This window comes from Heloderma suspectum, chromosome 7 (genome assembly GCF_057233095.1).
Source record: "Heloderma suspectum isolate Gila_16-S chromosome 7, 16-S_ref, whole genome shotgun sequence".
NCBI lineage: Eukaryota > Metazoa > Chordata > Lepidosauria > Squamata > Helodermatidae > Heloderma > Heloderma suspectum.
In genome coordinates, this window is record NC_139464.1 from 93,810,999 (window position 1) to 93,834,871 (window position 23,873).

The window sequence follows — 23,873 nt, forward strand, 5'->3', positions numbered from 1 at the left end:
CAGTACAGGAAATGTAACACGGCTGCCTTTTAAACAAAACAAAACAATTCTTAGGCTGCAATCCTATGCACACTGTACACATTGGGACCTGCTCATGAGTAAGCATGCAGAGGACTGCGTTGTCTGTCAACATGCCTAACCTCTTTACTGGACACAAACAAAACACAGTACATTCTGGCATTTTTCTGCTGCTTCAACATCCTACTTTTTTACTACCACTTGGGCGCTACGCACACAAATAGTGCCTCAATACATACTGTTGATACGATGATCACTAGGAATTCTTGCCCTTGAAACTCTTCTACTGAGCCAACTTTAATGTCCATTAGATCCACACTACGTAAGAGAATTCTGATTTTTTCTACCTAAAAATAGGGACAGCGTAACAATTACTTTTCAGTTATATTTGACAATTACCTTTAAGCATAAGAGAGAGCACAATGGTTTGATTAAAAAAATCAAGTACTGAAATTGAAAATATTTCATCCTCTTGAATTCTATTTTCTAAAAACTTTGAAAAGCCTTCATCTACACGATTCTACTATTGATTGTCATACTGTGGCTTTTGTTAAGTCATACGTACTTGGTATCTTTCAAAGTGAAGATTTAAATAAGTAGAAGTACAAACAATTTCCATTTAGAGAAGGCGTTCCCAATTGAAGCCTCCTTAAAAATCAGGAACAAACTGCTCATGGATCCTCAAGGAAGGGTCCATATATTTAAGGAAAGTATCCACTCTTTTAGAGTACCTAAATATACAGTGAAAGTACTGTTTTGCTTTCCCCTATGCCAAGCCCATCCATAGAGTCTATCTTCTAAGCAGGCATTGAATTTTGCGAATGGTTCTGGAACATACACTTCAATGCAAGGCACTGACCAAAGTCTATTGGGCCCATCTATCACATGAAGTGAGGCTGCACCTTAAAACACCCAAAAGAGAAAAGGAAAGATCAGTAAAGCTTTTTTTCAAGCTACTGTCTGCCGCCACTGAACTTAACGGAGGTACCGCCAATATGCTTCTAAGGAACGACAGGTTTCCTAGAACATAGTTTGAAACCCAATTTTCAGGTGAGGTTGATAAAAAAAGCAGGCAAGTGATTGAAGAATGGAAGAGTAACCTTCCCAAACAAATGCATTTCTTCTGAGAAATGCAATATTCAACCAGCTAAGTTATCAGCCAAATTTAATTACTTTAGAAGACAAGGAGAAGAAAGTGGCATACACTGCTTGTTCCTCAGCCAGGACTGCCGTGACTTTGGGAAATTTCTCAAAGGAGACTGTGATTTGTCACTATCTCTAATGAAAAGGTAAAACCAATGTTTGTTAAATCTACAATTACACATGACAAATATAACAGAGGACAAACAGCTTGTGTGAAAACACTCTGTTGCCTGTGAAGCATGTTACTAAAGCTTAGGTTCAGACCCATCCTTGATTTAATGCACTCTCTCATTCCTTTTAAAATGTTATATACAATTCAATATTAAAACTTTTATATATACACACACACACACACACACACTTTATATTCTATATACACAAAACTCACTTGATTAGGAACTGTTAATTTTTGATTGCGAAGTCCAAAGATAGATTGTACACTTATTGTTTTAAAAATTTATTAGAGCAACAAAATGAAGGAGGTTCTCACTTCAGAAGTGGTGTTTATCAAGTGGCTTATACAGCGGACTGGGAAAATATTCCGAGAACTTCAGTTGTCTTGTTAATAAACCTATGAGAAGTTTCAAGAGTATTGTACCTTCTAAGATTACATTAAAAAGTATTTTTTTTTAGTTTTGAAATATATCCTACTAACATGGTTTTTAAAACCCTTTAGTGCAGCTTACAAAAACCACAAGGTAACATCAAAGCAATAAAGTTCAATATTCTAAACACAAAAAGACAAACAACAGCATTACCATAACAGAACTCTATAAAATGGACCCCAACCTGCTTTCGGTAAGGTGTAATCACTCCAATGTCCATCTCTGACACACTATTATCGATGCTTTTAGCAAGAAGGGAACAATAACGCATTACTTGGACTGCTTCTGTAGGATTGAACCAAGAAGGGTTGTAGCCTTCACGCATTTCAGTGCCCTGCGTTAGGAAGACAAAAATTGAAAACCATGAAAAGCAATATACTCTTATTTAAAAATGTATATCCTGCCTTATCTTTGTGCTATCAATTATACTGAAGTCACTAATAACAGCAAAACCCCTCACACTGGCCCCATTGTAGCTCTGAGCAACAACTTTTTCTTGTCACTGTCCTTGGGGAGTAACTCTGGCAGCTGGAGCAAGAATGTCATGATGGTTTGGGCCCTAGAATCTGGAACCAGTGTGAATCTATAGAAGCATTCCACCGGTGCACTCTCTTTGTCAAGGTACCAGAATCAGAACATTTTGGCTGTCTGTGCAAATGTCTGTGGTGTTATCCGTTTCAATGCTGACAAAAGGCGCGCTCTTCAACTCCTCCTTGATGTGAACCTTTGCCACCGTCAACATGCAATCCAGCAGTTTCTTTTTCACTGACTTTGCGAGATCTCTGAATACCCTGCAGGTGAAGTTCCATGACCATATTGATGGATACCACAAGACTGACCAGTCCTTGGAAAATTCCTGATCAGTTTGATTGCTCTCTCTCATAATGTCCACGTTTAAAGGCTCCACAGTTTAAAGGCTCCACAGTAGCATATGCAGTCGATGACTTGGGACAGGATATACCTGCTCTTGATTTCTTGGTTGTGCTTCCTCACAGATACATGGTGGCCTTCATCCAGTTAATGCACAATGCCCGCTTTGCTTAACACTGCTTACTGCACCCAGCTATCAGTGCAGCTCTTGGATGCCTCGTGCTCCTGGTCTTCTCAGTCAGATGACAAACAGCAAGCGGGGAAAGCGGAAAAAACCATCCCTGCATTCATGTGCTGTTAACCAGTCCAACTCCTGGTACCATGACGGGCTGAACCTGCGAGTATATTACTTTCCTTTACTGCTAAAAGATTACTGGAGCATCAGAGTGGAAGTGTCTGGCTCCATCCCCTTGATTCAGAGCTTGTCAGCTAAAGTCAGCCTGGAGAATGGAGTCTGTATCAGGCCCTCAATGGTGTTCATTGTGAATGTGATGGGCTAAGTTGCCCCGGAGGGCAAGGAAAGAATAACCTTGCAGCAACACTGAAGTTCTATCCACAGTCACCAGGTCCCATTAAACAGAGTTGGACTTCCTGGTTGCAATAATTAATGAATTCTAATTGACCATGCAGCACAGCAGGCCATATGGCACAGCATTAAAAACAACAACATGAAACGATATTACAGGTTGAAAGGCATGCAAGACAGCAAGATGGTGCAGCACAGCAGTTTTCAAAACATTACATTGGTCAAACACAGAGTAAAGCATATTGGCACTTAGCATAGCAAAGCAACCATACAATTCATTTTTCTGAAGCATGCCCATTAAATGTTTAAAGCAATCACTCAGCTAACTTGGATGCATTGCCATTTCATCAAGATGACCCCAGCGTACGCGTCCCATTGCAAGACGGGATTCTCTTTTTTAAAAACCTGCAGCATGGAAGGCATCCCCCCCAACTCCTCCTTTTCATATAATTATTTTTCCTTATATCATTAATTTTTCAAGCAAATAATTCCTAAACTAATAATTACTCAACCAACTTGGATGCACTTATCAAGAGGATTAACCCATGATCTAGGCATGAAAACCCCCCTCCTCTAGCCCCACCCAGCTAATTGTATTTCTCTTCCCCCCTTCATCAAAAAATAAAAACAGCTGCTCTGTTCCCCCTCTCTGCTAGTAAGGGGGAAAATGCTCTTGTTGTAGTCTGGTCCGAGTTGTCACTCAGGAAGGTGACTGAGAAATGCTGCTGCTGATCTGGGCACAGCAGCATGTTTTATTTTGTAACTCTTCTTCCTGCCTCTTCATCTGAAGCTCTCATAATTGGCAAAACTGGCCATGTGGATAGTGACTGCATTCTGGGCACCCCTCAGGGATGTCTGGTAGAGGTGGGCCCCTCCCCTGCATGTAAGGAAGCGCACGCTGTGAGCCTTTGGTGCTATGGGGGATCAATTCCCTTGGCAGCCCTTCAGCAAACTGGCCATCTTAGCTGACCTGACATGACTATCGGTTCACAAAATAAAGCTGGGCCCACACCAGCTTTTCTGAGCAACTCAGATGTGACACTGATGAAGCATACACCACAAGAACCAGCACAACTGTGCCATGACAGAAAGGGACCATCCACTGGGCATGACTGTAAACAGTAAGGGGGAACTGTGGGGGCTTGTGGGGGTTGCAGGATGCCTCCTGGAACTTTACTATTAGCAAAGCCACGGCCAAAGAGATAGGTTTCACTCTTCTTGAAAGAAGGCAGGAGGTCACAGAGGACTCATTGGCCTACTTCCACATCTGGCTTTCATAATGCTTTTTAAGGCAGCTAGAACCAAAAGATAAATGACACTTTATTTCCAAATTAACGTTCAGGAATGAACATAAGAAGAGTCATGCTGGATCAGACCAAGGGTCAATCTAGTCCAGCATTCTGTTCACACAGTGGCCAACCAGCTGTCAACTGGGAACCCACAAGCAGGGCATGAGCACAACAGCACCCTCCCACCCATGTTCCCCAGCAACTGGTGTACATAGGCTCACTGCCTCTGGTACTGCGAGGTAGCATATAGCCATCAGGACTAGTAACCATCGATGGCCTTCTCCTCCATGAATTTGTCTAACTCCCTTTTAAAGCCATCCAAATTGGTGGCCATCACTATATCCTGTGGTACCAAATTCCATAGTTTACGTGCTGTGAGAAGAAGTATTTCCTTTTATCTGTCCTGAATCTCCCAACAATGCTGTGTGAAGAAGTACTTCCTTTTATCTGTCCTGAATCTCCCACCAATCAGCTTCATAGGATGACAGCGGGTCCTAGTATTTTGAGAGAGGGAGAAAAATGTCTCCCTATCCACATTCTCCACACCATGCATAATTTTGTAGACCTCTATCGTGTCTCCCCTTACCCTCCTTTTTTCCATGCTAAAAACCCCAGCTGTTGTAACCTTCTCTCATAGGGGGGATGCTCCAGCCCCTTGATCATTTTAGTTGCCCTTTTCTGCACTTTTTCCAGCTCTACAATATCTATGTTTTAGGTGTGGTGACCAGAACTGGACACAGTATTCCAAGTGTGGCCGCACCATATATTTGTATAGGGGCAGTATGATACTGGCAATTTTATTCTCAACCCCTTTTCTAATTATGCCTAACATGGAATTTGCCTTTCTTTACAGCGGCCACACACTGGGTTGACATCTTCACTGAATGAGCCACCACAATCCCAAGATCTCTTTCCTTATCGGTCACTGCTAGCTCAGATCCCATCAGGCTATACTTGCAGTAGGGATTTTTGCAGCGGCAAACCCACATAACACATGTTTTCTGCTTTATTCAAACTACATGACATCAAGTGTATCTATGTAACAATGCTGCATCAATACCCATGTGTACACTTTTGTGGATAAAGTCCATTTATCAAGAGTTATCTGGATGTAAAGATGTTTACATACCCTGACTCCATGAAAAACCAGTGGAAAACCTTTCCTTGGCAACTTCTCCCATCCCAACAAGGAGTTTACCACTGAAGAATCAGCACAGACTTCTAGTTCCTTATGGTAAAACAGTCTAGAGGGTAATGTCAGCAGTGTAGCATGTGATCTATAATTCTTCACAAGCTTTGTAATCTGGAAGTAAAGAATAGCAAAGTCCATGACACGGAACTGTACACTGTTATTCTCAGAAGCACAGCCATGTTGATTGCGGGGTGTGTGTGTGTCCAATTTTGAAAAGTTTGAAAGAACGCTGCTGTTGACGAATTCCAAGTGGCTTCCTGATGGGCTTTGTTTAGGGCATGGGTAGGGAACTGTTTTCAGCATGACAGCTCAATTCCCCATGGCTAACCTTCTGGGGCTGCATGTAAGTGGTAAATGGGAAGGGCTATCCCATAGACACTCTCTCTTACACAGCCACCCCCCACTCATGCCACACACAAACATACACACACATTCATACACATTCACACATAACACACATACATCCGTTCTCACATGCCACACACAAACATGCTCTCCATTGGCTCCAATGTGACCTTTTTTTAAAAAAGCATAAATGCCATCTGGGGAGGGCAGCATTGACAAAGGCGGCAAATGCAGGCCAGAACTGAAAACTCCGTATATGCTGGTCACCAGTCCCAGATCCATGATTTATGGTAGAGTGGACAACATGCAGCCCCCTTATGGCTTTTGTGGCCCCCACTGCTAGAGCCTCCCAGGGGCACAATTCTACTTCAGAACAAGATGTGTGCTCCTCACGTAAGGAAAATTGGTTTTTTTGCTACCATGGTGGCAAATTCAGTGGCAGTGGTCAGGGGTGCAGCTCCACAGTCCTCTAGAAGTTCCCCAGCCCTGATGTAGGGTATCCCTTCAGGTTAGATGTGCAGGTTGCTTTAATTGATGCTAACCCTTGCCAGTCCATGTGGTGGTGAGACTGCAACAGTCCAGGCCACATCGTCCCTAAGAGACACATATATTCCCCAAGACAGGTTCCTTTAATGCCCTCAACCGCAGACCATAGACTATGGCACTGATTCAGTAGGATGGGGAGCCAAATGTCTGGAGCTTTAAGGCTGTGGTACTAAATGGTGATTGTATTTGTTTAAAAAGCCTACTGAAACCAAGCGAAGCAAATGCTATAAGAATATCTGCAGTTCTGCATTTCATCAAGACCTACAGGAATATACAATCAGCAAAGATTTGTTGCATTTAGGCAAGAGGTAGCTAACAAGGTCTGTATGGGAGAAATGCCTTAGATTTAAGCTTCTTTGTATATTTGGAAAAAAAGCAAAACCACTGGTTAACTGTTATATTAAGTAACTTTACAGATTTAACAATTAACTTCATTCCCCAATTAACTTACCAGCAGAGGATTGTATGATCCACAAGCACCAAACACATGCTCATCTCTCTGATACAGAGGCCGACACATCAATCTCTCCAACAGGGAAACACTTAATCCATAAGCTGTAGCAAGCCTGGATTTTATTATCGGGCCTAATTGCATTGGATCACCAGAAAGTACAATCTGTAGGTACAGAACATTATTTAACTGAAACTTAGAATGAAGTTTTAATGTACATTTATTTTTTGATGCATTATATTTTAACATTCTTTACAAAATGTGCAACAAAGGTTGTCTTGACATTATCAATTGGAGTTGGGTGTCATCAGTATGCACATGACATCCAATTCTCTGTGTCTCTTTCACATCTGACCAAGGAGTAGCTGTGGATACCCCACACAGGTGCTTGCTGTCAGTAATGGCCTGGATAAGTGGTACTCTCCTTTAATGACCAGGTTCACAGCCAGGGCAGTGACCTAGCATGACCTAGCACTGGTGCTGGATGCTCAGGTGTATGTGAGGCTGCCCTTGGACAGTATCTGGAAGCTTCAGCTGGTTCAAAACATGGCCGCCAGATTGTTTATTGGGACTGAGTGCCACACGATGCCAATACTGAAAGAACTTCATTAGCTTCCAGTTTGTTTCCAAGCCTTTAAAGCCTTAAGGACCACCTTTCTCCAAATGAACCTACCCAGCAATTAAGATCCTTGTCAGAGGCCCTTCTCTGGGTACTCCCACTATCTCAAGTCAGATGGGTAGATGCTGAAGGGGGACCTTTTCCAGTGGTGGCTCCCAAATTATGGAATCCCCTCCTTAAGAATGTGCACTTAGTTCAATAGTTACTATTTTTTAGGCACCAGGCAAAATCTTGGGGTTTTAATGGAGTTATTTATCTTTTATGGTATTTTGTTCCTAAGTTTGAATTGTTTTAATGGCTACTGGTTTAATTGTATGGCTTTGATTGTGTTTCCTATTGCTGTCTGTTTTGACAGCCACCAGGAGCAGTTCCAGGTTTTTGTGGGCCCTTGGGCAACAGTGCATCAGTAGGCCCCCTTTGGCGCTGCACCTACTCTTCTTCTACTTATGTTGATAGTGTTTATATCCTTTAAGTAACCAAATTCAACCAATGAGGCTGCAATCCCAAACACACTTACTAGGAAGCAAATCCACTACCTCTAAGTAAATATGCAGGATTGCACTACAGAGATCTGGATATACTGGAAATTACAAGTTGCATTTTAGGTATTTTCCCCAAGGACTGAATGATGTCAATGTTGACAATGTACTCGTAGGGTTTCATAAATATGAACTAAAAGGTTTTGCTCTATTGTGGACTGGATATGAAGCACTATGCCCACTCCTCCTCCTCCCTAGAATCATACAATCATAGAATAGTAGGGTTGGAAGGGGCCTACAAGGCCATCGAGTCCAACCCCCTGCTCAATGCAGGAATCCAAGTCAGAGCATCCCTGACAAATGGCTGTCCAGCCTCGTCTTGAAGGCCTCCAGTGTGGGAGAGCCCACCACCTCCCCAGGTAATTGGTTCCATTGTCGTATTGCTCTTACAGTCAGGAAGTTTTTCCTGATGTTCAGCCGGAATCTGGCTTCCTGTAACTTGAGCCCATTATTCCGTGTCCTGCACTCTCGGATGATCAAGAAGAGATCCTGCCCTTCTTCTCTGTGACAACCTTTCAAGTACTTGAAGAATGCTATCATATCTCCCCTCAGTCTGCTCTTCTCAAAGTTAAACATGCCCAGTTCTTTCAGTCTCTCTTCATAGGGCTTTGTTTCCAGTCCCCTGATCATCTTTGTTGCCCTCCTCTGAACCCTCTCCAGTTTGTCTGCATCCTTCTTAAAGTGTGGTGCCCAGAACTGGACACAGTACTCCAGATGAGGCCTAACCAGTGCTGAGTAGAGGGGAACTAATACTTCCCAAGATTTGGAAGCGATGCTTCTATGAATGCAGCCCAAAAGAGCATTTGCCTTTTTTGCAGCCACATCACATTGTTGGCTCATATTCAGCTTGTGATTGACAACAATTCCAAGATCTTTCTCGCTTGTTGAGCCACGTATCCCCCATCTTGTAACTGTGCATTTGGTTTCTTTTTCCTAGGTGCAGAACTTGGCATTTCTCCCTATGAAATGTCATTCTGTTGTTTTCTGCCCAGCGTTCCAGTCTATCCAGATCACTTTGAATTTTGTTTCTGTCTTCCAAAGTATTAGCTATCCCGCCCAATTTTGTGTCATCTGCAAATTTGATCAGCATTCCCTGCCCCTCCTCCTCCAAGTCATTAATAACAATGTTGAAGAGCGCTGGGCCCAGGACTGAGCCCTGAGGTACCCCACTCGTTACCTCTCCCCAGTTTGAGAAGGTCCCACTGATAAGCACTCTTTGAGTCCAATTCTGTAGCCACCTGTGGCTCCACCGGATTGTTGTTTCATCTAGCCCACTTTGAGCTAGTTTGCTCATCAAGATATCATGGGGCACTTTGTCGAAAGCTTTGCTGAAGTCGAGGTATATGATGTCTACAGCATTCCCACAGTCTACAAGGGAGGTTACTCGATCAAAAAATGAGATCAGATTTGTCTGGCAGGACTTGTTTTTGACAAATCCATGTTGGCTTCGAGTAATCACTGCATTGTTGTCAAGGTGCTTCCAGATGGATTCCTTTATCATCTGCTCCAGAATTTTCCCAGGGATTGATGTCAGACTGACTGGTCCGTAGTTCCCAGATTCCTCCGTTTTACCCTTTTTGAAGATAGGGACCACATTAGCCCTCCTCCAGTCATCTGGCACTTCCCCCGTCCTCCATGATTTCTCAAAGAGAATAGACAGCGGTTCTGAGAGTTCTTCTGCCAGTTCCTTTATTACTCTAGGATGCAGTTCATCTGGCCCTGGACATTTGAACTCATTCCAAGTAATTAGGTGTTCCTTGACCATATGCCTATTGATCTCAAGCTGCAATCCTGCCCCTTCAGCCTGTACTTCGCCTTTGCCAGGGGGGTCATAGACCCTCTTTTGAGAGAAGACTGAGCCAAAGTAGGAATTGAGCACCTCTGCCTTTTCTTTGTCATCTGTTATCGTTTTGCCATCCTTATTTAATAGCTGAACCACCATTTCTTTCCTCTGCCTTTTACTATGCACGTAGCTGAAGAAAGCCTTTTTGTTGTTTTTAGCATCCCTTGCTAACCTCAGCTCATTCTCAGCTTTAGCCTTCCTGACGCCATCCCTGCAATTCTGTGTTATCTGACTGTACTCTTCCTTTTGTTACTTGGCCTTCTTTCCACTTCCTATATGTGTCCTTTTCTGTTTTCAGGTCATCCCTAAGCTTTTTGTGAAGCCACATTGGCTTCTTCTGTTGTCTTCCACCTTTTCTTCTTGTTGGAATTGTTTGTGATTGTGCCTTGAGAATTTCCTTTTTTAAAAGCTCCCACCCATCTTGGACTTCTTTTCTCGTTAGTGTCGCTTGCCATGGGACTTTACTGATCATTGTTCTGAGTTTATTAAAATCAGCTTTCCTAAAATCCAGGGTACGCGTTTGACTACACTCAGCTTTTGCTTCACTTTGAACCAAGAACTCAAGTAGAACATGGTCGCTTTCCCCCAGAGTTCCTGTAACTGCTACTTTATCCACTAAGTCTTCTCCGTTGGTTAGGATCAAGTCAAGGATAGCCGATCCTCTAGTTCCTTCCTCTACTTTCTGTAGGAGGAAGTTATCTGCCACACAAGTCAGGAATTTCCTGGAGGGGCCATGTTTTGCAGAATTTGTCTCCCAACAAATATTGGGGAAATTGGAGTCCCCCATTACTACTACATCATGCTTCCTTGAAACACTGGCTATTTGCTTTTCAAAAGTTTCATCCTTGTCTTCTCCTTGATTGGGTAGCTGGTAGTAGACTCCGACCACCAGGTTCCTTTTATTCTTTGCTCCATATATTTCAACCCAGATGCTCTCAATGGAGCTACCAAGCTCATCCTCCTGTATTCCTGTGCAGAGATATGTATTTTTCACATACAGTGCAACCCCACCTCCCTTTCTGTTCCTCCTGTTCTTTTTGAACAAGTTATATCTTAGGTATAGAAATGAAATAAATAAATAAAATAATAAATATATCCTTCAATTGCTGTATTCCAGTCATGAGAGTCATCCCACCAAGTCTCAGTTATACCTATCAGGTCATAATTTCCCTCTTGTATTAAGAGTTCAAGTTCGTTCTGTTTGTTTCCCATACACTGGGCATTAGTATATAGACATTGAAGACCATGTGCTTCATAGTCTGGCTTTCTTCCTACATGTGTCTGAAGACTATTATTGGGCGCTATCAGAGCTGTTCTCTCGGTTGCAGTTCATGCGCCTACGTCCATTGTTACCCCCAACATTACATCTCCCTTCCCCGTAGGATTCAGTTTAAAGCCCTCCTGATGAAGTTCTTCATGCTGTGGCCAAAGATATTCTTCCCATCCTTTGTGAGGTGCAACCCGTCCCTAGCCAACAGCCCATTTTCCAGGAAGTATAACCCGTGGTCCCAGAATCCAAATCTCTCTTGTTGGCACCACCTTCGTAGCCAGTCATTCACCCTGAGTATTTTTCGTTCCCTTTCTATCCCTCTTCTAACTACTGGAAGGATGGATGAGAAAACTATCTGGGCCCCAAAGTTCTTGAGTTTCCTTCCCAAAGCTTCAAAGTCTGACGTGATCTCTTCGTAGCTCCGCTTGGCGGTATCATTTGTTCCCACATGGATGAGAAGAAAGGGATACCTGTCAGTGGGCTTTATGAGTGCAGGCAACCTTTCAGTCACGTCTCTAATCTGTCCTCCCGGGAGACAACATACCTGGCGAGTCCACGGGTCTTCGCAACATACTTGGGTCTCGATCCCACGCAGCAAGGAGTCTCCCACTACTACCACTCTTCTCTTCTTCTAGTAGGCCTGGGTTTCATCGCCTCTATTTGACTGACCTTCAGCTTCTTGCTCACTCTCATGTAGGTTCCCCTGTGATTCTTCCTCTGCAGGCTGTCCTCCAGTCTCATCCGCAAGTACCTGGAATCGGTTCCACAGCTCCACTGCTTCCACTGGTGCAGAGTGGCATCTAGTTCTTCTTCTCCTAACTGTCACCCTTTTCCAAGGAGTATCCTCTACTCCATTTTTCTTCACCTCAGCATTTCCCACTGACTCACCTTGCTGTTGCTCTTCAAGCTTCTGGTCTTCCCTTTGCTGCTGTAGTTCCCGCATTCTGTCCAAGAACGCTTCGAGTTCTCTTATTCCCCGGAGGGTCAACCGTCGTTGCTCCAGGCCACTTACTTTTCTTCCAGCAGCGTGATCAACTTGCACTTGTTGCAGGTGTAGGCCATGTTGTTCTCAGGCAAGAAAACAAACATTGCACACACCGTGCAGGTCACCACCACTGGAGAGTCTTGTCCTTCCATAGCCTCCTTTCCCTTTTTGTGTCTAGCTTTGTGATTGTTCTAGACTAGCCTGTGCCTGCTCCTCTACTCAGTAGAGGTTAAAAGCAGAGTCCCACTGGTGTGAAAGTCTGTGTTACAAGACAAATAAATGGAAAAAAGTTAGTTTAATAATAATAATAATAATAAATGTTAGGGGCCTCCCCCTTGACCTCCCCTGGCCAACTCCTGTTTGCTCCCCCTGTTCACTCACTCTGTTCGCTCGCTCTCTGGGAGCTTGCCTGCTTCTGTAGTCCCTGGACCAGCTGGAGCAGCTTGCTCTGCTCTGCTGATCTGGGAGGCGGGAAACAGACTGAAGCTTCCCGCCCAGTCAGCTGCTGGGAGTACTCAGGCCACACCCCTCCAATTCAGTTGGAGCTCTCAGAAGCACCTGGTGAGCTCACAGCCAATCAGAAGGATAAAGGTCAGCCCCCTGGGCTTCCTGCAGCCCACTTACCTCTTAGCCTCTGTCTCCTTTGTCTCTTCAACCACTGCAACTCCCCTGGCCAACTCCTGTTCGCTCGCTCTCTGGGAGCTGGCTTCTGTAGTCCCTGGACCAGCTGGAGCAGCTTGCTCTGCTCTGCTCAGCTGGGAGGCGGGAAACCCTGATGTCCTTCACCATCTTCTTCCCCTGGCTGTCTTTTCCACTGCCTGTGACAATATTATGTGCCCTTATCCTGCTCTGGCTCTTTCCTGTCATCAACTCTCTTCCCAAATAATATATATGACGGGTAGAGACACACATAATGTAAATTACCTGTTTCAGTAGACTTAAAAGAAAATATCCTGCTGGGTAATAGAAATCAGTGGAGAAATCCAAAATATAACTGTATCTGAGATTGGGCAGCAAGCTGTCTACCTCACAAAAAAAGCAAAGTGGCAGCAAGGATAAAAGTCAGTGTTCTTCCTAACTTGGATCTGGTCTTAGCTTGCAAAAAAGTTTGTTTTTGTTGTTTTGGTGTGAAAAGCACAACCCATCTGTGTGCATGCCAATGAAGCATGAGGCTTCTGCATGCAATTGCGCACTGGATTTGGCTTGGCAGGAGGTCTGAGGGGCAAATTCAATAGACTGACCTGCCCTGCAACCTAAGGGGACATCTTGTATGGGGAAATTTTGACTCGGAATACAAGCCAGCCTCAGCCCTACCTCAAGTATTAGTAGTGGACTGTACTGCAGTGAATTGTTCTCTCAGCACGGCCCCCCCCCCGCCCTTTAATAGATTATAGAAGTGAACTACACTGCTGCATTATAAATATGCTGCTCTCTCTGCTCAACTTGCAACATGGGGGTAACAGAATTGGATAACACTGCAGGATGATGCAAGCTATTCTCTCAGAATCAGCCCAATTCCCAATCTTCAGCAGGAATAAAATATCACCAAACAACACTTCAGCCTGACCCCCCAACCTGCAGTTTTCAGCATGAACTATACTGCAGGGCTGTCATAAGCCATTCTTGCCCCAGCCACAACACCTTCCAGCCTGCAATATGGGGATAATAAACTACACTTGCTTTGGAATTTACACTCATAGGACTAATGAGCTGAAAACATGAAAAACACTTAACAGAACCAGAGTTAGAAAGAGCAGGAACTCTTTTCTATTCTGCTACATTTTGGGGAAGTAGGCTGGGGGGCGGGGGGAAGAGAACGGATACGGGTGTCCAATTATAGGTGTATTATAATCTTGAATTCCCCATTGACTTCTATGAGCAGCACTTCTGTCCTTGGGTACTTAAATGTGTTCTCAGCATAAACCAGGAAATGACCCATCCACACAAGATGTGTCACTCCATATTTCCAATACTTTCAATGGGATTTGAGATTAGTATGCTCAATGGCTGCATTTACACACACACACTTCTACCCTCCTCATCTCCCCCAATCTTTCCCTCTCTGAGGGAAAGAGCAGTAGCTGTGTCCCTGTCACAGCAGAGTCTGCGTGCACGAACACAAACAATCTTGTCCCTTTCCACTCCTTTGCCATCCCCCAATCTTTTGTCTTGCCAACAACCCAGAGTTCCAGGTTTGGAAGACAAGGAGAACAACCTAGGGATGGAGCACCCTTGGGTTGTTTAGTGCAGCGGAAGCACACGAGCAGTTGGGAGCCAGCATGCTTGCTTGCTCCCACTCCCAAACAATCCACGGTTAACGAACCATGGGCTGTTTCATCATGCAAACTGGGTCAATGTCTTTTTCAATTGAAGAACCAAAGATTCTCTTTGCTGGAAACTTCAACAAATCCTGAAATAATCTCACAGAAAAAGTAATCTCTGAAAAAAAAATGTAGAAAGCCTCAATCAACTGAATGCAGTAGAAACTTACCTGCCCAGTGGTTTCTGAGATCAGCCCCAGTGGGATTAGGCATTCTGGTTCACTTGCCTGCCCTGCTTCATCCACAAACACATGTGTGAAGTGTCCAACCCTAGAGTTAGAGAACAACCGTTGAAACTGTGTGCTTGCGGTATGTTCTGCCACCCCATGGTAGTGCCTAAGCAAACAGCTCTAGAAAAATAAAAATTGTGCCCGAGTAATATTTGTGAACTAAGTATTTCAATCCAGTCTATTCTCTATTTTGTATAGGTTAAGAACAGGCTACCTTGGGGCTGCTTCACATATACACTTCAGTGTAGGAAACATTTGCTCTTGCATACCTTGAGAGTAAATCACCTAACATGCACACAGGCCCAGTTCAGACTTAACCTGGTCTGAATGAGAGTTGCAGCAGGCCTCAAGCCTGTGTACTCTCTTTCCTTGTCTTCTTTCACGTGCCAGGAGAAGATCAGAAACTTCCATTTCCAATTTTAAACTAAATATATTTCTCAATGGCATGTGAACTCAGGGTTTATTTAAACTCTTAGACCTAGTTTAGACATAACACTAAATTATGATTTAGTGTTATATGTGTAGAAGCCTGCTTCATGAACCTCCACATATTGAGAGGTGACGGGTGGCTACTTATGAGAAGGCCTTTTCCATAGTACTCCCTAAATTGTGGAATACTCTCTAGAGAGGTCCATCTTGTGCTGACTCGATCCATTTTCTGGTGCCGGGCAACCCCCTTTTTATCCTCTCAGGGCTTTACATTATTTTTAGCTTGATACTTGTTTTACTCCTAATGGTACGCTGTAAAGCTGTGTTTTAAAATTGTTCTTCTCCCTTACTGCCTTGATATTTATCTTCCATTTTTAAACTATTGAGCTGCTACTTGCAATTTCTTTTGTTTTAAGGGATGTTATTCGTTTTATTGTGTTTGCTTTCATTATGTAACTCACCCTGAGAGCCTCAGCTAAAGGGTGACTCCTAAATGAAATAAATAAAACACACAGCTGCATGGAAAATGAAATAATCTTTATTTCCCCATGTTTTGTGAAATATTCATTGAGTATTCTAATACTACTGTAACATTTAAGTAAGATGGTTTGAATGTGGCAGTGAATAATTCATTTCATTTATATCTAGCCTTTCCTCCAATTATCACAGGCAGCATTATGTGTGTCTCCATCCCATTTTATCCTTACAATCACCCTGTGAGGTACATTATAGGGTGAGAGATGGTAACTGGCCCAAGATCACGCAGTAAGCTTCACCCAGCAGCGTTTATGATACCAAGATGACTTATTAAAATATTCCTTGACACAGTGTACTGCAAAATACAATTGGATTAAAGACCATTGAATTTTCCATACAGTGGTGGGTTCTTTTGCCGTTTCTGGTTGTACTTTGTTCATAGGACTACCTTGTAAAAAAAAAAGGGAGAGGCTTATAACATCTCAGTCTTGTTTTGAATGTTTCACCAAAACAGGCATCCAATTACCTTATTCCTATTTGGTAGAACATTCCTGCACTGCTGCACGTCACAATGATTATCCTGAACCGAGATGCTTGCCAAATGTCTTCCCCATCTTTGCAGTAAAGCTTTATTACATCACTGAGACTCTGTCAACAGAAGCAAACAGTTGTGCCGTAAGTACTTATATCACGGGCTAAACCTAGAGGGCTGGATTTGCCTTTCGTGAATGAAAAGGCTCTGTTCATGGAAGGCACTTCCATTCCATTTTTGGGGATTCTTCCTCCCGCTCCCTGCACCACAGCCCACCTCATTTAGCAGGGTCCCTCAACATTTTGTGTAGCATTTTCAAGGGCTAGTGGAAAGCAGGAGGCGGGGAAGTCCACTTCTACCAGACCAGCTGCACACGGCTAAATCTGGATCCAACCCACAATGTGCAGATCATGTACATAGGTGACAGAATACTAACACCAAAGCATAATTTTTAAAGATGGGAAGAAAGATGTTGACAGCTTGATTCTTTATTTACCTATTTGATTTCTATCCTGCCTTTCCATCTAGAAGGATCCCCAATGGAAGGTACATTTTTAAAGGGTACACTGGAGCTGCTTCTACCCCACTCTGAAACATGGCTTTGTTCTGGGGTAGCATATCCTCCCCCACTAAGCCCAGCTCTCATTAGATTATTGTGTCTGTTCCCAACAACAATAATCTCATCACGCTCCTCTAGTGCTGGCAATTGGGTTCCTGTCTGTGCGTTCTTTACTTCATGCCACCTAGAACTGCAAGTCTTTTCACTGCCCAAGTACAGACAGAAGTACTCAGATGCAGCAGCTGTGCCTCAGGTGAGCTGCTGAGGAACAGCAGTCGGACGCTGTTTTGCTTTCCATGCAGAACTACAACCTGTTTCACTGTCCAAGAGCAGAGTGGCAGGATTCCGGTGCGGCAGTTTTTCAATATTCTGAAGCAGCAGAACAACACAGTTTTATTTTTAAGCTATTATTACGGTACTTCTGAGTCAGATGACACGTGGGGGGCTCCGTGAAGGTATGTATGTTGTTTGTTCAAGTTGTGCAATGCATTCCTATAGCTCTCCATGCCTCTTCTACGTTGCTTTTAAAGTCTCTCTCCAAGGTGGACTGTGTTCTTCCACTGTGCTCTTGCCCCACAATAAGAAGTGCCCATTTAAATTGTCCTCTCTTCACAGAACTAGCGCGGCACGGAGGTAACATAAGCAATGACCCAATCTGCATGCAATTAACCCACAATTTTCTAGGGTCTTTGCCACTGCCATTCTGAATATGCAATCTCCAATCAGTCTGATCAGAGGTTGCTCCGTGATGAGCGAACACAGACACTATGGGCTAATCGTGGGTTAAACAACCCAAAGTTAACCTACAATTAGTTGTTAGGTTAACTTTGGGTAGTTTAACCCACAACTAGCTCAAAGTATCCAGGTTCACACATCACAGAGCAACCTCTAATCGGGCTGATTAATCCTAAAATCTGCAGATTTGATATTCCACAAATCAGGAGGGACATATCAGTAAATACTGTTTAGAAGTGGCAGCTGTGTAATTTGGAAAATTTAAGCATTGCTCAATACAACTAAAGATAAAGAAACAAAATGTTAAACTTACTGTATACAGACAACTCTGAGCTTCAAATACATCAGGGGAGGGCAACTTGTAGCCCTCCAGATGTTTTAGCCTACAACTCCCATTAGCCCTGGCAAGCACAGACAACGGTGAGGGATGATGGGAGTTGTAGGCCAAAACATCTGGAAGGCCACAATCTGCCCACTCCCACAGGGCTAGCCCTCCCATGAAACAGGCTGAGGAACCTGCATCAGGCGGTGGAGTGGGAGGAGTGGAAAATTGCACTGCTCCCCCACTCAACCAGAAGGGCCTATCACTGCTGCCCTGATGCCCCCATTTGGTGTTCTGGAGAGCCCCACCAGCCGCTTTCCTGCTGTGGCACTTGCTGCTGCAGCAAGAAAGCAGTCAGTGGGGCTCTCTGGAGCAGCTGCCCACCCTATGTTTCCCTTGTCCCATGCCCCCTTACTTTTACCGATGCAGTGGTGGCAAAGGTAAGGGGGAACGCGTGACGGGGGAAGGAGAGGCGCAATGCGGTGGCAGCACATGTTCTCCCCCACTTCAGATGGCAAGAGAGCTTGCACTGAGGCTGCACCCCTGAAATACATAATGATGCATTTAAGACAGAATGAAGTCACATGGAGCAAGGCAGTCCTTAAAACAAATTACCTCTTCATTTCTGCTGGATGCATTAACTCTGACCATAACTCCTGGCTTTAACATGTTGCTGTCATGAAGTCGTGAACAAACTAGATCTGTTGCACTGTTTGATGGAGCACAGACCAGTATTCGGCTGTCTGGTAAAGTGTTATGTATCTAAAAATGTTATAACAAACACAGTAATCTTTCACCTTCTCTTGGATGGCTATTCTTAATATACTGAGCAGTGAAATAGTACAGAAATAGATACTGCACAGATTATTTTCTGCCATTCTTATTTCTTCACATCTCAAGTATCTGTCCTTTAAGAAAGAGACCAACAGTGACTTTCCCCTATTCACAGATGTTCCAAAGTCCATTTGCTATCAGGAAAACTTTATGAAGAGAGACTGGAACTACTAGAGGACTAGATGTGCAGAATACTACCTTCAGAATATCCCAGTGATTTATGAATTATGCACTGAAGTAGGACTTTTTTCTTTATTTTGATCTACCACGAAAGATTTACATTAACACACTTTCTGAAACACAGGAAGTAGCCCTTCTTCAAGTGAATATAGTGCTCAGAGCAACACCACTGCAATTACTCTTACTCCCAGATGATTTCAGTGAAGACAGAACAAGTCATGTTATCCTCAGATCAGTTCTGACTATGTTAGAGTCCTACTGCAGAAAAGGCCTTGGCTTTCTCTTTAAAACAAAAAAACCTTCTCAATCAGTGGAAATTCATAGCTCATGCATGCATGATTAAGTAAATGACTTCACGAAGAGTTAAAATTATTAAAAGTAGCAGTGGCAAGGCCCAGTTATATTATTGTTCGGTGTTACCTGCAAAATTGCTTCAATGACTGTAACAGTTTTGCCAGTTCCTGGTGGTCCAAAGAGAATATAAGGAGTTGGACGACATTCACCACTAAGTATCCTTTTCACTGCTAGTTTCTGATGCTCGTTCAGCAGATGGTTGAAAAAGTCACAGTCTCTTCTATTAGATAATGCAGTTCCATTTACTATATTCAAATGGTGTATATATATATATATATATTTTAGAAGTCTCTCTCTGGAGTGCACTCAATTTAAAAAGCAGTACTTAGAAGTTTTTCTATTATTTACAAAATGTGTAAATACACACATTCATCTGAAAAAATACCAACCATGTAAGACATTAATTTATCTTAAAAAAATACCAGCCACGTACAGATTATTTATCCTATAATACAGCAAAAGCTGATGAACAACTAAACTGCATCTACCAAACCACTTCATATTAGCAAAAATAAGCAAGAATTAAAATTATACTAACTTGTTTGTGTGGCAACAGTCACCATATCAGAAACAACAACTGCGTTTTTATTTTTTGGTTTCCTTGTTCCATTACCATTTTGCACCCTCTCATTCTGAAAGTAACAAAAAGAGAAAGAAAATAAACCTTCACAATATTTATGAACAGTAGCTTGTGCCAGATAAAGCTGGGGTTCCCAACATAGTGCCCACAGTCCCCAAGGTGCCCCCAAAGGCCTGTAATGGTGTCCGCCAGGCTACCTGCTCTCCTCAGCACCAGATTACCAAAATAATCCAACTAAAACATTCTCCCTGACTTACACTGCTCTTCTGCCTGCTTGCTGGCCCTGCTTGGCCTTTGATGAACATACCCACTTCCATTTTGATTGGTGGCAACTCCAAGACTTTGGAGGAAAGAGAAGGGGACGACGTATGGCTGAGCTGTGCCTGAGCTGAGCCACTGTTATGTATCAGAGGTCTGAATGAGGAAAAATAAGTAACAGAGTGATCTGGGAAGGGGGAGGGGCAGGAAATGGGGCAGATGGAGTTATGTTGGGGGAGGCTAGGTAAGGAGGAAGACAGTGCTGGGAGAGAAAAAGGTAGAAGGGGCCTGGGTGGTTGAGGAATGCACAATGTAAGAAGCCTGCTGGAGTGAAAAATATGAGCTATCACAACTTTTGCTATCCTTTTAAGCACAAGAGGAATCTGCAGCACTACTTTCTTATTGCAGGTGTACTCTTTGGTACTATGTCAATAGGTTAAACAGTCATGAAAGCACTATAGGGACAAAAAGACACAGATGGTGGAGTCATGAAACTGCTTCAGAAAGAAACATACATACATACATATATGAACTCCTAACTTGCACCCAAGAACTATCAAGTTTAAGACAAAAAACTTAAAGCTATTGTACAGACCTTTGCTTTCACATGACTTGATGTCCTGACACCAATATTTAAGTACAAAATGTGAGTGTAGCAACAAATGTTTACTACATTTTGTTACAAATGAACTGATGAATTCATAGAAAGCCACAGCAGTAAATAATTTAGTGAAAAGCTGATAACAGATTGGTGGCAAAGGTTTACCTTAGCTTCCTGTGTGATACTTTGTATTTGAGCACTGTAAGTACATTCTGAATCACGCCACTGCTTGACAATTTGTGGAGACTGCACAGTAAGACTATCAGGAAATAAAACTTTGGGACAAAAATGAAAGAGAAACAGGAATGGTATCATTCAATTTTATCAACTTAAAAGTTTAAAAGAAACTGACGTTACAGAAGACGCCCAAAATATTTTTCTGCCTTCCTACATTCTTTAAAGGACCAAAGTTACAACACCACTTTCCCTCTGTCTGTGCCTTTTTGGCTGAAGTAATCCACATGAACATATATCAAAGTCACCAAAAATTAAAACACTTGTGGTTTCTTTCTCTAAGATGAACTGGCCCTTCCTCTGTGGACATAAAGAGAAATAGAAGTATTTACAACCTCAAAACCCAGCTCTGATGCCACAAAGAAATGCTTTAAGACTTAAGCTGGGGAAACCTAGCATGGCTTTGATACATCAGGAGGGGGGAATAAGAATTAATATGTAAGTTGCAGGGGAAGAAGGCACAGAAGTTGGCAGGGTTTTCAGTTATCCCCAATAGACCTTCATAACCTATAAGCACCATTTTTGCTCCTCATGACTCTGATGTGCATAATAGATATTTTTTTCTCCTTCTCCATTATAGGTTTCCCCACTGGAGCCAAAGCATTGGGTGGAACAGAGTCCAGAGGGGAAGAGGCAAGGAGAGGGAGGGATAGGGATGAAAACCAAAGGCAGAAAGAGAACAACCAAATAAACGTTTTTCAGAAAAACAAAACAAGAGGAGGAACTTGAATGATGAGATAAAAGGCAACAAGCAGGAGAAGAAACGCAGATTCAAAAAATAAGCAATGATGCATAAGAGGAGGAGCCAAAATCACCAAGACTAAAGTGCAAGTTCTTCGTCATTGTGATTCCTGCCTTTCTTTAGGAAGATGAGAGACTTAACCCATTCTTGAATGCCTCTTCAAAACAAACAGGGAACAGTAATTTCAGATGTGCCCTGAATAGGATTCCTTCTCTCATCTGAATCCCATAATTCTACAGAGGCCAAAATAGAATTCATTCAATGACATCAGCTGCTTAAAATCGAGGAGAATGTCATTTTGGAACTAGGCTGGAACAGCTGTATGCACCACTTTTAAGTAATCACCGGAAGAGATATAATTTTTTTACCAAAACTTCCTGCCTAACTTTCAAGAAACTGTACAAGGTATTTTTTAACATCACGGTGCATTAAGGCTTACCTTCCATGTAAACTCTGCCTGAAATTGCATCCATACAGGGGTTGTTCCATGTGATAAATTATTCATATGCACCTTGCAAGTGCATCAGCGCCCAAAATAAGCTACTGACAGTAGAATATTGCAGAGGTGAGGAGAAAGCCATGTGGAATCACTTGGGTGATTAACATACACTTGACCAACAGGGGTCCCTCCAGATGTTTTGGACTTCAACACCCAACATCTCTGACCACTGAACATGCTGACTGGTGCTGATGAGAGCTGTATGCCAAAACCTGGTGCACAGACCAGTCCTTATGTGATGGAATTTTAAGCAGTAGCCACACAGTGGCAGTTTTGTTTGAAGTAGACCTGAATCTCTCATTACTGTCACAACATTCATTAGAGAGAAACACACATCTCACCCTTTTCACCTAAATGGATGGCTTGTTCAACTGCAAAATGGCATCTCCGACTGGTAGTCCTGTCAACAGATCAGAATAAATGCTAAACCTTAGGATTCAAGACTTCACAACACTAGGTTGTGAAGAGCTTCGGCTATTGGGCGGTATAGAAATGAAATGAATGAATGAATGAATGAATAAATAGGTCTGATCGATATATTCTCTTAGGCTGCTGCTGTATTTACATAGGTAAGAGGACAAATTTCTTAAACCAGCTGCTTCGGCTCAGCCACTTCACAGTAGCAGCTTAAAAAAAATAAAAAGACATTATCCAATATTTCCCTCAAAGTTGCATGAAAAATAGTTGCATTATCTTAAAAAAAGAAGAAGAAGATAGGAAACACTTTGTTCTTAAATGAGACTTTTTTTTTAAGGAAAGGTTCATTTGTTTTCATCATGCTCAAAGATGCTAGTATAAAACAGAAGCAGTCAGCACTATATATGTCTGCGCACAGAAGAGAGAGATGTTTTATGTGACTGTCGTGATAGCAATTCTGCAAGGTTGAGTCACTGTTATTTCCATTTTGTACATATGGCATTGTGAAGGCTCGCCTTGAGCAAGTCATCCTAGCAGACGATCACCCATTTTTCTCCAGTGTGAAATTATGCAACAGAGAAGGTGGACGAAAGCCAGGCTCTACAATGAACCTCCTAAACTGGCCAGTAAACATAAACATTTTGCTTCATAATGAAAATATTGTAAAGAAAAGATATACCTGCTAAAAGTAAATTCCACATCCATGGGTTCAGAATTATAAGCCTGTTCAAACTCTGGGTTAAGCTTCAGAGTAACTTCTTCATCATGAATCTGCATATAAAGAGGAGGAAAATAAACTTACCAGTTTGTTAGAGATTGAACTTCAGCAATCTTAACTCAGGAATATGTCAACTGTATCTTCTATATTTGTGAGTGAAATGTTTTAATAGAAGTTAAATTGCATTTAACTGTTGAAATCTGGAGAAATCAGAAGCACTGAACACACCTAAGAACTCTGGTATGATGTAACTATAAGACCATTCAAACCATTACCTGCAATGAATCCCAAATCAAGAGTACTTATTCTCCCATACTCCATTTCCATTAGAAATTGTAGGCTGCAATACTATGAATGTTTTCTTGGGAATAAGCCCCACTGAACACAACAGGACTTACTTCTGAGTAAACATGGATAGGAATGCACTGTTAGAAAACAAAATTACACAAAGCTGAATAAAGCAAACACAACCAACGTACCTCAGTGACATATGCAATGTAGTGGATTATTTTCTCCGAGTAGTCTTGGGTCTTTAATATCACTTTGTCACCTAATTTAAAATATATACACATTACATTTCTTCCCTATATGAACTAAAGCAATTAGGAGG

The 23,873-nt window shown here is 42.6% G+C and overlaps 1 protein-coding gene across 7 annotated transcripts in view; it reads right to left on the minus strand.

Annotated features, from left to right (window-relative positions):
- MOV10L1 (Mov10 like RNA helicase 1) overlaps positions 1-23,873 on the minus strand; it is a 70,975-nt gene that overhangs the window by 7,432 nt on the left and 39,670 nt on the right. For 5 of the 7 annotated variants that reach the window (XM_084810895.1, XM_084810892.1, XM_084810893.1 and 2 more), the window contains 13 exons: positions 23,743-23,813; positions 23,225-23,316; positions 22,470-22,528; positions 20,819-20,928; positions 19,753-19,846; positions 19,281-19,459; positions 18,462-18,608; positions 16,225-16,346; positions 14,733-14,832; positions 6,986-7,150; positions 5,581-5,754; positions 1,951-2,100; positions 258-365 (listed from right to left, as the gene is read on the minus strand). In XM_084810895.1, coding sequence (XP_084667021.1) covers positions 258-365; positions 1,951-2,100; positions 5,581-5,754; positions 6,986-7,150; positions 14,733-14,832; positions 16,225-16,346; positions 18,462-18,608; positions 19,281-19,459; positions 19,753-19,846; positions 20,819-20,928; positions 22,470-22,528; positions 23,225-23,316; positions 23,743-23,813 — 1,571 coding nt within the window. The remainder of the gene's footprint in view (positions 1-257; positions 366-1,950; positions 2,101-5,580; positions 5,755-6,985; positions 7,151-14,732; positions 14,833-16,224; positions 16,347-18,461; positions 18,609-19,280; positions 19,460-19,752; positions 19,847-20,818; positions 20,929-22,469; positions 22,529-23,224; positions 23,317-23,742; positions 23,814-23,873) is intronic. The other 2 variants (XM_084810894.1, XM_084810891.1) reach the window with 1 other exon arrangement.